At 36.9% G+C, this 13,125-nt stretch overlaps 1 protein-coding gene across 14 annotated transcripts in view; it reads right to left on the minus strand.

The window, feature by feature from the left end:
• The window catches only part of SUGCT (succinyl-CoA:glutarate-CoA transferase), an 875,539-nt gene that overhangs the window by 578,265 nt on the left and 284,149 nt on the right, over positions 1 to 13,125 (minus strand). For all 14 annotated transcript variants that reach the window (XR_009494110.1, XR_009494109.1, XM_059885353.1 and 11 more), the window contains 1 exon segment: positions 4,875 to 4,972. Coding sequence is in view for 12 of the 14 variants with exons in the window: in XM_059885353.1 (XP_059741336.1) it covers positions 4,875 to 4,972 (98 nt within the window). In the remaining 2 variants the exon portion in view is untranslated.

The following is a 13,125-nucleotide window of genomic DNA, read 5'->3' on the forward strand; positions in this document are numbered from 1 at the left end:
GAGTAACATCAAACTGAATTTAGCAAGAATAACAGAAAAGTGAGGTAAGTGACTGACATTTCTGGTAGGCACTTTCTAAAGAATTTATGAATTTCAGAGAACTCAAAGAGAATTACCAGATTCTAAAACATTTAAATGAACGTTTGCCATAGGCAGGAAAGTTACTTTGGGAAATTACTCAGGAAATTAATAGAAACTTGGTAAAAATGCTTTGGACGGAAGATTTTGAAACCCATGAGGGGAACTTCATGTGTATTTAGGAGAGCAGGTGCTTCTGTTTCCACTTTTAGATATCAAGTCAGATGAAAGGGGTAAGAAGTTTTTTGTTTTTTTCTTTTTTTAATAAACACTGTGAGTCCATCATAGTAGAGTTTTTTAAGTTGCCTAAAGTGCAAATTCTGGAGAAGGCAATGGCAACCCACTTCAGTACTCTTGCCTGGCAAATCCCATGGACAGAGGAGCATGGTAGGCTGCAGTCCATGGGGTCGCTAAGAGTCGGACACGACTGAGTGACTTCACTTTCACTTTTCACTTTCATGCATTGGAGAAGGAAATGGCAACCCACTCCAGTGTTCTTGCCTGGAAAATCCCAGGGACGGGGAAGCCTGGTGGGCTTCCATCTATGGGGTCGCACAGAGTCAGACACGACTGAAGCGACTTAGCAGCAGTAGCAGCGGCAAAATGCAAATTCACTATAACAAATCCCTCTACATTTTTATATATTTTGGAGATTTTCTAAAACAGAAACACAGGCATAAAAAAGTGTCTATGAGCATCAAGGGAAAGTTTTATGATTCAATATTTAATAGCAGACAAGAAAAAGCGTGGCATTTCACATGGCAACGTAGCTAAAGTTACCAAAAAAAAAAAAAAATGCTCTTCTATAGAAATGATAGGAAAACCACACATATAAAACTTGTAGCATGTGTACTATAACATACTCAAAAAAAAGGACAATAAATAATTAATAATTAACAGGCTGTAGCTGTAATACTTTTATGAAGCAAAATTTACAAAAAGCTTACATGAGAAATATGAACAACTAACTTCTGAGGCATACCAAAACAAATGTTTTTATGGAAGAGGCCCTACAAGTCTTATAGAAAGTCTGCAAGGTTTATTCTAATGAAAATCCAGGAATATAGGAATTTTTATGTTGGTTTTTTAATGCCATTTTCCTAGGGCTCAAAACAGTCACTGGCATATAGTAGGTAGTCAATAAATGGGCTAAATAGATGAGTAAGAGAATGAACAATGGGGAAGCATGTTCCACTGAAACTCTTGAGCCCCTCAAGTCTCTTAATGTGATGAAGAATGTTTTGCTGACTCTAAGTTGCTCGAAAACTTTGAACTCTACCAGCTAGAGTATTCTCTTCAGGACATCTCTTCAGAGTCGTGAAAATAGGTGAAGGTGGTCAAAAGGTACAAACTTCCAGTTACAAGATGAATAGCTCCTGAGGATATAATATACAGCATGGTGACTCTGGGCTTCCCTGGTGGCTCAGCAGTAAAGAATCTGCCTGCAATGCAGGAGACCTGGGTTCTATCCCTGGATCAGGAAGATTCCCTGGGGAAGGAAATGCCAACCCACTCCAGTATTCTTGCCAGGGAAATCCCATGAACAGACCACAAAGAGTCAGACGTGACTTAGCTACTAAACAACAATGGTGACTATAGGTAATAATACTGTATTGTATGTGATGGTTGCTAAGAGAGCAGATCTTAAAAGTTCTCATCACAAGGGAAAAAAAAGATTTGTAACTCTGATATGATAGATGTTAACTAAAACTTATTATCGTCATCATTTCAGAATATATACACATATCAAACCATTATCAGTATGCCTTAAACTAATACAACATTATATATCAATTATATCTCAATAAAATTGGACAGAAAAAAGATCTACCATTAGTTTAGACAGAAAATAGAAGTTGTTGATAAGCTAACTCATTTTATGGTCAAATACTTTCCTTTGTTTCTCAAGTTTAAGGAACTCCTTCATCATAAAGTCTATTGGAACTTTTACAGCATGATGTTCCTGCCATCCCCCACCCCCACTCTCTCTCTGAACTCACTTCTCTATACTATTCTTTATACTGAGAAAAAGTAGAATGGAAAGGTTATGTCAGATTGTGGAAGGCCATAATGTCAGACCAAAACAGCCAGATTTAATCCTCTAATTAATATAGAGCCACTAATATTTTGAATATTAGAAAAACATAAAATCATGAAAATGAGATATTTTTAACATTCACAGAGACTTCTGAAAGCCAGGGCTTCCCTGGTAGCTCAGCTGGTAAAGAATCTGACTGCAGCACAGTAGATTCAAGCCCTGGGTCAGGAAGATCCCATGGAGGGAAAAATGGCAATCCACTCCAGTATTCTCACCTGGAGAATTCCATGGACAGAGAAGCCTGTCAGGCTAGAGTCCCTGGAGTTTCAAAGAGTTGGACATGACTGAGCAACTAACACATACTTATGAAAGCCCAGTAATTAATGGTACTAATGAACCCATGGATATTTGTTCAGAAAAACAAATGAAAAAGTTATCAAAGGGACTAAACCAATATGCTAATCTTCCCTGGTCATTACTATTTGATCCACCATGGAGAAGACGATACTTGAGAAGAAAGTGAAGAACTGCATCCCACAAAGTACCACCAAAATACATCCATACAGCAAATGAAGAGGGCAGGGACTCTGGCCCCCAGGCAACCAAGGGCCTTGCAGTGGTAGTCTGTGTTTTAACTGCAGGCTGTATGATGATGGGACCCACCTCGATCAAGTTTCCTCTCTTAAGACTACCCTTTAGCCTGTTCTTTACAAGTGTGATTCCTAAAGTCTGAATAAAGACACAAGAACCTATGGGATCTAAAATGCTGAAACTCCCACTTCTGGGTATATAAGAGTAGAAAGAAGAAGGTGTCAGGTTATTTAATTCACCCCAAAGAGAGAAATTAGAAATTAAACTGTTACAGATGATGTTAAAAGTCTGTACAAAGCAGAATTCTATAACAGAATTTAGCAAAGAATACAAGTTTTAGGACATAGGAAACCAATAATTTTGTAGTTCTTGAAGTTATAAAAGTGCTGACAATTCAGAAACAAGAGGACACTTGCATCTGCCTAGGTTTTGTATTTTTCTTGGGTCCACTCTTCTCACAGCATGGATATGATTTGTTTAGACTATCAAAGAGCTTTTGATAAGGTTCTCACAAGTGTCTATTATTGAAACTTGGTAACCGTTGTGTGAAAGGAAAAAGTCGTCGTATTAATGAATTAAAAACTGCATGACAGGCAAAGAGGCAAAAAGCAGAGCTAAATGGCCGATTCTTATTGGGTGAAAGGTTAATGACTGAGGGCTCTCTGACTTTGCAGTAGAATCTGAGTTTTATTTAACTAATGACCAAAGAAGGGGAGCCCAATTCTCATTCCCCTCTTCTATGCATATCAGTCCCACACACAGAGGCCCCATTGATTGAAGAAGGAGATACAGGCAGTGTAGAGAAGTGCTTAAAATCCAGGAAAGACCAAGTAAGTAATGCTGACTAGTGTAGAAATCCCTAAATAAGGGAACAGAAATAAATAAATAAATAAATTAGAAGTGTTTTTCTAAGAAGTTTTGTTTGTTTGTGTGTTTATTTTAATATTTTTTGATGTGGACTATTTTTAAAGTCTTTACTGAATTTGTTACAGTATTGCTTCTATTTTATGTTTTAGTTTTTGATCACAAGGCATTTGGGATCTTAGCTCCCTGAACAGGAATCAAACCTGCAGTCCCTGCATTGGAAGGTGAAGTCTTAATCACTGGATTGCCAGGCAAGTCCCCTTGTTTGTCTTTCTATTTTTTAAGTAGGTCCTGGTTGATTATTACAAAGTATTGGCTATATTCCCCATGTTGTTCAATACATCCGTGTAGCCTATCTTGCACTCAATAGTCTATACCTCCCAGTCCCCAACTCCTATACTGCCCCTCCCCCACATCCTCACTGGTAATCATTAGTTTGTTCTATATATCTGTGAGCCTAAGAGGTTTGATATATCTATGCTACATGGAAACACAAGGGCCTTTTTTAAAAGACAAGACATGGTATCTGAACAAAAGTTCTTAGCTTACTGGTGTGATGAGAGCAAACATTCCACACTGAAGAACAGTACATACGGGTATTTAGATCCACAAAAACCACATTCTGTTCCTTTAGATTCAGAAGTTTAGATGTAAACAAAAGTGAAACTGATAGGAAAGAGTATGAATTATTAACTTCTTCTGGGGCAAACAAAAGCATAACCTGACATGAATGAAATAATTTAGAAATCAAATACTCTAACTGATTAGCACTAATCCTTTATGATCCATAACTTGATTTGCCATTTTTAAAACATCATCATGACAAACTACACAGGAGAGGCTCAGAAAAGCCAACAAACTCTTGACCTAACCTCCCTTGTCTCAGTTTCCTTATCTGTAAAGTAAGAATGATAGAACTTCTCTCACAGGATTATTATAAGGTTTAAATTAGCTTATATAGAGAGAGCATTTCATATAGTAAATGTAAAAAATGATGTTGAATTATTATTGTTCCTATTTATGATCAACTAAAGCCAAACACATACCATAAAGAAGCAACTTAATTCAAGTTATTGTGACTTTCTTATTCATATCATTGTTATGATACAGTACTTTATAAGACATGTAAAATGCTTTCAGACAAAGTAAAACATAGCTTTAAAACATATTTCCACTAACCAATTCTGTGAAATGAAAGATACTTTTAAGTTAATCTAAGTAAGCTGAAGAGAACACCAAAAAATACCAGATAAACGCTAATAACATATTAATTCTTAAATGTACAGAGTAGAGCCAAGCTTACCGTGTTGATAATATTTTAATAAGTTCTTTTCTATTCTGTACCCGAAGGTGGTTAGTTCTATACTTGGAATCATTGATCAGTTCAGGCAAATTCAAGATCTAAAAGGGAAAAATAATTTTAAAGTGTAACTCACAAAATTTTTGTGTACCTGCCTCTGGGTACTAGAGTTCAGGGCCTACCACTCCACCCCCAAGACCATTCCTTGCTAGGCTTTATACCTCTTAACATGGATATATATATACAGAAGGATTATGCAATTAGGATGGGTCATACTGGTGATTGGGTTTGTCATCTTTAAGAAGTTTTTAACTACATTTAAGCAGGTATCTACATATAGGAACACAGGAAAAGTTCTCAGACCTTCATAATATCTTGTACCTATTTATGAGAAGATAGGAAAGGAGTTATTAGATTCTCACAGTAAGTCTTGTCTAGAGGAAACTGGGCTATGGGTACAAAATTGGGTAAAACAGACCTAATTCTAAGAACAAATATCATAAGTGCATGTCTGCACTTACATCAAGCCCACAATCAACATGTATCTTGTAGGTACATCCCCTTATTTGTTCCACATGTAAATAAAATAATATTATCTGTCCCAGTAGTCCTATCCAGGATGTTGTACAAGGTGCTAAAATCAAGGGGAGGCAAACACACTGACCTCAAATGCTCACCATTAAAACAATGTCAAATTAAAAGATATTCTTCCTATAGAATTGTCACTATTTTTCTTTAATATGACTCCCTGAAGGAATAACAAATAGAAATGCTTTCATATACTTCCTCTTTTGCTCCTCCTCAATAAAGAGAAAATCTATCTTGTAAGTCTCAGTGGACATCTTGCAATTTTAACAAGACCGTAATGAAAGTACCAAGTGGATTTGGAATGGAAAAGAAGTTTTAAAAAGAATGTGTGGAGGCAGTGTTTGGCAGTTGTGTTGGAAAGTCAGAAGGAGCATTTACGGGCTGGGGCAGGCCATGTGGCCTACAGAAAGTTTCACTACCTCTATTAATGTATTTGGTTTAAATATAAACACTTAATGGTTTCATTTGTTTCCCACAGTTTAAATAAAATCAAGCCATTAATCATCTTAACAAAGGAGAGAGAAGTGAAGAAGATTCCCTGAAGGAAAGAGAACATCTCAACAGTACAATTTCTCTTTCACATGTTCCACTTATTTATTTCCTTGAGGAATAATAAAGACAGCATTACTCTCCTGGATTTTAAAAAGTGACGCTACATACAGTGCCCTTTCTAAAAATCTCCCTGTCACCACACCTGATCCCAGAATTGGCCTCAAGGCTTATCCAGGAATTGAGACCCACCCTCTTCTGCTATGGAGAAGGCAGTGGCGACCCACTCCAGTACTCTTGCCTGGAAAGTCCCATGGATGGAGGAGCCTGGTAGGCTGCAGTCCATGGGGTTGCGAAGAGTCGGGCATGACTGAGCGACTTCACTTTCACGCATTGGGAAGGAAATGGCAACCCACTCCAGTGTTCTTGCCTGGAGAATCCCAGGGACATGGGAGCCTGGTGGGCTGCCGTCTATGGGGTCGCACAGAGTTGGACATGACTGAAGCAACTTAGCAGCAGCAGCTCTTCTGCTAAGAGTGAATAAGTCATTTCAAGAAAAAACAAGTGTCTTCACTAGCCCTCATGTTAAATTTATAAATGTGGTCTCATTCAGAATATACTGTAAGTGTCATAAAAAACTATTCAGTGTTTGCCCTCAATGGTAACTGGGATGCATTCATGTATCCTTCTTAAAATTTGACTTATTAGACTTCCTTTCTCTTTGATAGTTGATGGTAAATAGTGGGTAAAGTAATGATCCTTCTGTCCCACTTTGCTAGCATTCAGAACTTTCTAGAGACTGCTTCAAGTGCTGTAGTCATAACTGTGCTTTAGGAACTTGAAATAGAATGCTGCCTGGGACAAAATGAAATAATGCAAGTGAAAGTACTTGACACAGTAAGCATTAAATAAATGTGAACTACTCCAAGTAGGTACTGTTTCTCCCCAAAGAAATAATAAACCATGTGTTTGTTCAAAAAAGAAGGATGAGGGCTTTTCTGGTGGTCCAGTGGTGAAAGTTCTGTGCTTCCAAGGCAGGGGCTGTGGGTTCAATCCCTGTTTGGGGAACTAACATTCCACATGCCACATGTATGAGCAAAAATAAATTTTTTTAAATACAATTAAAAAAATTTTTTTTTGAAAAGAAGGATGGGAAAAAGGGGGGAAGGTAGGGGAGGTTATCTACTTAACTTTCGTTTCTCAAAGATATCCCCATTAGATATAGAATTCTGTATTGACAGCTCTTTCCTTTCAGCTCTTTAAACATGCTGTGCAACTTCTCTCTAGGTTCTGACAAGAAATTTGTCAAGACAAGAAATCTGACAAGAGTTTCTGACAAGAAATCTGCAATCAATCTAGTCACGTTCCCCCAAAGGTAATAGGTCAGTTTCTCTAGGTGCTTTCAAATGTTTCTTCTTTAGTTTTCAGCAGTAATATTTTTATGTGCTTGGGCATGGATTTATGTGGATTTCTCTTATTTGGAACTTGCTGAAATTATTAAATCTGTAGGTTTCTATCAATCACTAAATTTTGGAAGTTTCCATTAATTGTTTTTTCAACTATTTTTTCAATATTTTTTTTCTCCTCTCCTCCTGGGACTACAATGACATAAATGTTAGACTTTTTTGTTATTGTCCCACAGGTCCTGGAAATGTGTTCTTTCTTGCATTTTGGGGAAGGAACTTTTTTCCTCTCTGTTGTTCAGACTGAATAATTTCTTTTGGGTTGACCAGGAAGTTTGTTCAGGTTTCGGGTATGGAAAAACCTGAATGAACTTTTTGGTCAACCTAATATTTATCCTTCTTTAAGTCCCTGACTGTCTCCTCTGTTCCCTCCATTGTGCTACTGCGCTCATTTAGTGAAGTGTTTGTTCTTGTGTTTGGTGGTTTTATTTTTCAGTTCTAAGATGTCCACTTGGTTCTTCTTCTTATCTTCTATTTCTGTGCCAGACATTTCTACTTTTCTAAATATTTATTTCAATAGTGTCTGTAATGCTTATTGGAGTATTTTTATAAATGCTGCTTTAAAATTTTCATGACTGCATCCCCACATCTGTGTCATCTTGGAAATGCCATTGTCTTTTCTCATGCAGGTTCTGGTTCTTCATAATCTGAGTAATCTGGAGTTTAATCCTGGATATTTTGAATATTATGTTACAAGCCTCTGGGTCTTGTTTAAATCCTAAAGAAAACATTTGTTTTGTTGTTTTTAGCAAGAAGTTCTCCTGGTCAGATCCAGACCACAAGTCCCAACTTACCTTCTACTTGCTTTGGTTTTAGTGTTAGTTCAGTTTTCAAAGCCTTTGCAGTGCTTTTGAATCAGTTCCACCTGTGACCCACTAAATGCTCATGCTGCCACCTGAGAAGCTGTCTATTTGTTAACACAGTTCTCAACATCTCTGGTGTCCTGATTAAGATCAGATCAATACATATGCAACTCAGCGGTGAGCACAGATCACTTTCTAAAGCTTTTCCACCTTGGCAACCTTTTTTCAGTTCCCCAGGGCTTCCCTCTAGTTACCCTACTCCTCAGCATAGTTCCAGGGCAGAGGCCAATCAGTGGGAGGACAGAGGAAAAATGCATCAAGGATTCACCTCTGTCTTTTGGAATCACAGCCCAGCAATAAATAGGAAAGGTCCCCTTCCTCAGAGTTCTGGCTCCTGCTCATCTGTTGCTGCCACTACAGGACTGCTTGGAGGCTGGGGTGTGAGGAAATGAGGAAGAGGGAAAAAATGTCTCCCTGACATTAGAGCTCACTTTCATGCTTGTTGCACCAGGAATAAGGGCATCTCCTGGAAGTCAGCTCTGTTCCCCCGTTCCCACATCCAGATTTCAGGCTGTGTTCATGTAAACGAATAATCAGAGGGAAAACTGGTAAAACCTACTGCCAGTTTAGAGCTATTTCAAAATTCTGGTGTTCTTTACTAATTTTCCTGCTACTGATTACTTTTCAAAGTCCTCGTATAGATATTCCATGCATTCTGTACAGGTTTTATCACTGTGTCAAGTGAATGAGACAGGGAGAAATGTGCTAACTCCATTTCACCCGCAACCAGAATCTGCACACTAATTACATCATACTAGAAAGGTCATTTATTAAGTTTATACTTTGAGCAAGGGACTGTACTGTCTTACTTACCTAATCTCTTCTAGAACCCCAAAAGTTATATATTAGTACAGTTACATGTAATAATCTTCATTGAATCATGAGGACACAGATGCTTAGCAAAAATGACCTTGCCAGACATCACCTGACTGGTTTCAAGACTCACAGAATGCCCTAGAATTATAATATCCTCAGACCACCTGCTAAAAAATCAACTATAGTGCTTATTAAAATTCAAGTTTCCTGCACCCCACCTCACATACTTTGTCAAAATCTTTGGGGAAGGGGCTCAAGGAGATTTCCTATGCATGCAAAAGATGAAAACCAATGATTATTGCCTCCAACAAAAGAAACCTTCAGTCTATGTGACTTTTAAAGGGATGTCAGTGTATTTCAAATAGGAATACCCATTAGTGTTGGCATCAATCAGCTTAAAATAGCTTACATATGCTCACATTCCCTGCTCTTCTGTATCACGTTAAGGGACATAAAATAGGATTTGTTATAAGCCAAGGTTCACTTTATATACAGGAAATTTTCTGAACCCCAATCCCCTGAACCCAAGGCTCTTACTCCCCTCTAATCCCTGACAATAACAGCATTCTAATAGGACCCTCCCCAAGAAGTATTAACCAACCAGTATATCAAATTCTCTTTTCAAAAGAGATCTGGCATAAGTAAATTCTCATTTGTTGCAAACAATATTGCCACATTTCTCCCCAGGAGGTAGAGCTGCCCTATCTTTCATGGTGAACCTTACTTGGTAAAAGAATAATTTTGATAGGGATCAAAATTGTCATCACATTGTATCCTCATATTCTATAAGGCCAGACTGAATTTTAACACCCTCAGTAATAAAAAGAGTTGAATTAAAAAAAAAAAAAAAACTTAGAAAAACTCACTTAGTATAAATGCGATGGGGGAGAATCTTGAATCAAACAAAGAAAGGTGATTTTTTGTTTCCCTTAACAGAAAAGGTTTTTAGGACAAGTTTACATGTAAGGATATAATTATGAAGGTGAAAAAGTCAATCAGATTTCAATGTTTGCTCAAGATCCCTAGTAAATGATGTAGATAACATAAAAATGCCGTACACATAAAACTTTTCTTCTGAGGATCTCAAAGAGTTTTATAGACGCTGCCTTAATGGCTCATAACAGGGATTACCATTCCTACTCACATATGGTAAAAACAAGGTCAAGTATGCCATTCTCCAAGGCCCTCTCTGCTATTCTCTTTTTTAAAAAATGTGTCATAACACACCATAACAATAAGTCATATTTTAGTACTAAAACTTATGGTAAATATTCTGCTTTGAAATAAAAATCTTCTTCCAAAAAAAAGTTCTTATGGATATTTATGAGGAAGTTCAAAAGTTTCAAACTGATCAGCAGTAATGAATCAAAAATAAAAAGAATTCAGTGCAGTTATTTTCAACAGTGAAGAATATGTCAACCAGTAATTTCTACCCCCTCCCCATCCTGATTCTGGAGAGAGAAAACTCCAAAACATATGGCCCAGGAAAAAAATCTGTCCTCGTTTATAGTGATGAACTGGCTTTTACATCTCTGCAGCCAGAGTACGCAAATGACTTCACAGGCAACAGCTTCCGTATGTTTTATATTTTTAACATTGACCGTTCATAACAAAGGTTCTTTGATCCCAGATCAAATGTTTGAATCAATTTTCTCTACACTTACTCAGAGTCACCATTATAAAAGCTCTCCTCTTTCCCACCTCCAACCCTTCCTGCAATAGGAACTATCCATTTGTCACCTTCTCTGTGATACTTCCCACCCCTTTGCTGTGGTTTTTAGCTGTGCTCATTAACCTCTCATATGAAAGAGGCACAGCAATAAACAATTTTATACATAATAAGTTAACTGCAATAAATAAGACTCCTCTAAGGAATTCACAGCCATCCTTAATAAAACTAAAAGCTCACAGTAGTATGGTTAGTACAAAAACAAAACAAAACAAAACAAAACTTTCCCAACCAGAAAAAAAAAATCCTCAATAGGTAAGGCCTTTCCCTACATGTAAGAAAAATTAAAATTTACATATATTTTTTTTAACTAGATTATTGCCTGGGATTAGAACTCTAAAAAATGAACTGAAAACTAAAGCCTTAAATAAAAACAAAAAACCAGAGACTGGATAAATAGTAAAAACATCAAATAAAAACATTAAGCAATACTAAAAATTGAGAATATTTTCAACTTTACTGATTCCAAGACCTTTATTTAGATCTTATGTAGGAGCAACATTTTTAACATGACAATTGCTAAAAAGTTAAAACATGAATTTTGTAGAAAGGTAGTTATTAAACAAAGGCTACTTTGAAGAACAAATTTTCTAGTGGTAAATACATTTGTAGACCAATTATATTCGGGGCTAATTATATCTTGTGGAGATTAAAACAGAAAAAGAAAGAAGAGAAAAAAATCCTGGTATTAAAAAGTCCTTTTTCCTTCCATATCCTAGCTATCATAAATAATGCTGCAATGAACATAGGAATGCATGTATCTTTTCAAGTTAGTGTTGTCATTTTCTTCAGATATATACCTATAAGTGAAATTGCTGCATCATATGGTAATTCTATTTTTAAATATTTTCCATAGGGGCAACACCAATTTACAATCCCATCCACAGTGCACAAGGGTTCCCTTCTCTCCACATCCTTACCAACATTTGTTTTTTCTTGTTTTGTTTTTTTTTGGTTGTTGTTTTTTTTTTATAATAGCCATTCTGGACAAGTGTGAGGTAAGATCTCGTGGTTTTAATTGGCATTTCCCTGATGAGTCAAGATACTGAACATCTTTTTTTTTTTTTTTTTTAAACTTACTGCTACTGGTTTATTACAAAGGCCAAGCAGAAGAGATGCACAGAGATAGGAGAGTGCAGAGCTTCCATGCTCTCCCACCCTCCCGCCACCTTGCTGCCTTCACCAGAAGCTCTCTGAATCTTATAGTTCAAGGGTTTACACACAGCTCAATCTCCAGTCCTCTCTCCTCTTACTGGAGGTTGGTAGGTGGGGCTGAAAGTTCTAACCCTCTGATCAGTTGGTCTTTCTGGTGACCAACCTATCCTGAGACTATCTAGGGCCCCATCCTAAGTTACCTCAACAGAATAAACTCAGATGTGACTGAACGGGGCTTATTATGAAAAACAAGGGACACTTTCAAAACTCAGGAATTTTTTAGAAATTCTGTGTAAGGAATTGGGGACAACAGATAAACATTTTTGTGTTTTACCACTTCATAGAAGTAGAAATAAAAAAGAAAAACCCACTTTTATCCTGGCATACATGCAAGCATGCTCAGTTGTGTCCCACTCTTTGTGGCCCCATGGACTGTAGCCCGCCAGGCTGCTATGTCCATGGAATTTTCCAGGCAAGAATACTAGAGTGGTTGCCATTTCCTACTCCAGAGGATCTTTCCAACCCAGGGATCAAACCCTGTCTCCTGCACTGGCAGGTGAATCCTTTACCACTAAGCCATATAGTCTGTATTAGCACTATGGAATAATTACAGGCTTTTTGTGAATTTTGAGTACTATGTTTATATTAGTATTGCAAACATTTTATGTTAATATTTATATTGAAAAACCTTATCACTATTGCATTATGAGTATCACTCAGATCTCATTTTGAGGTTATTTCTTCAAAAGAGACTTTCCCCTGACAATCCAGTCACTATTTTAACACAGTAGTCTATTTTAATTCTCTGCATGGCACTTAACCATGGATCATTTTGGAGTTTTATTTATTGTCTCTCTCCCACTGAGCATCTGTATATGTACCTATTAGCCATCTATATGCCTTCTTTGGAAAATGGTCTATTAAGAACTTCTGCCCATTTTTTAATTGGATTATGTGATATTTTTTCCTATTGAGTTATATAAATTCTTACCTATTTTGGATATTAACCTCTTATCAGATATATGATTTACAAATATTTTCTCCCATTCAGTAGGTTGCATTTTCATTTCATTAATGATTTCTTGCTGTACAGAATCTCTTTATGTTGATATAGTTCCACTTTTTTATTTGTGTTTTGTTGCCTTTGCTGG

Source organism: Bos taurus, chromosome 4 (genome assembly GCF_002263795.3).
Source record: "Bos taurus isolate L1 Dominette 01449 registration number 42190680 breed Hereford chromosome 4, ARS-UCD2.0, whole genome shotgun sequence".
Taxonomy (NCBI): Eukaryota; Metazoa; Chordata; class Mammalia; order Artiodactyla; family Bovidae; genus Bos; species Bos taurus.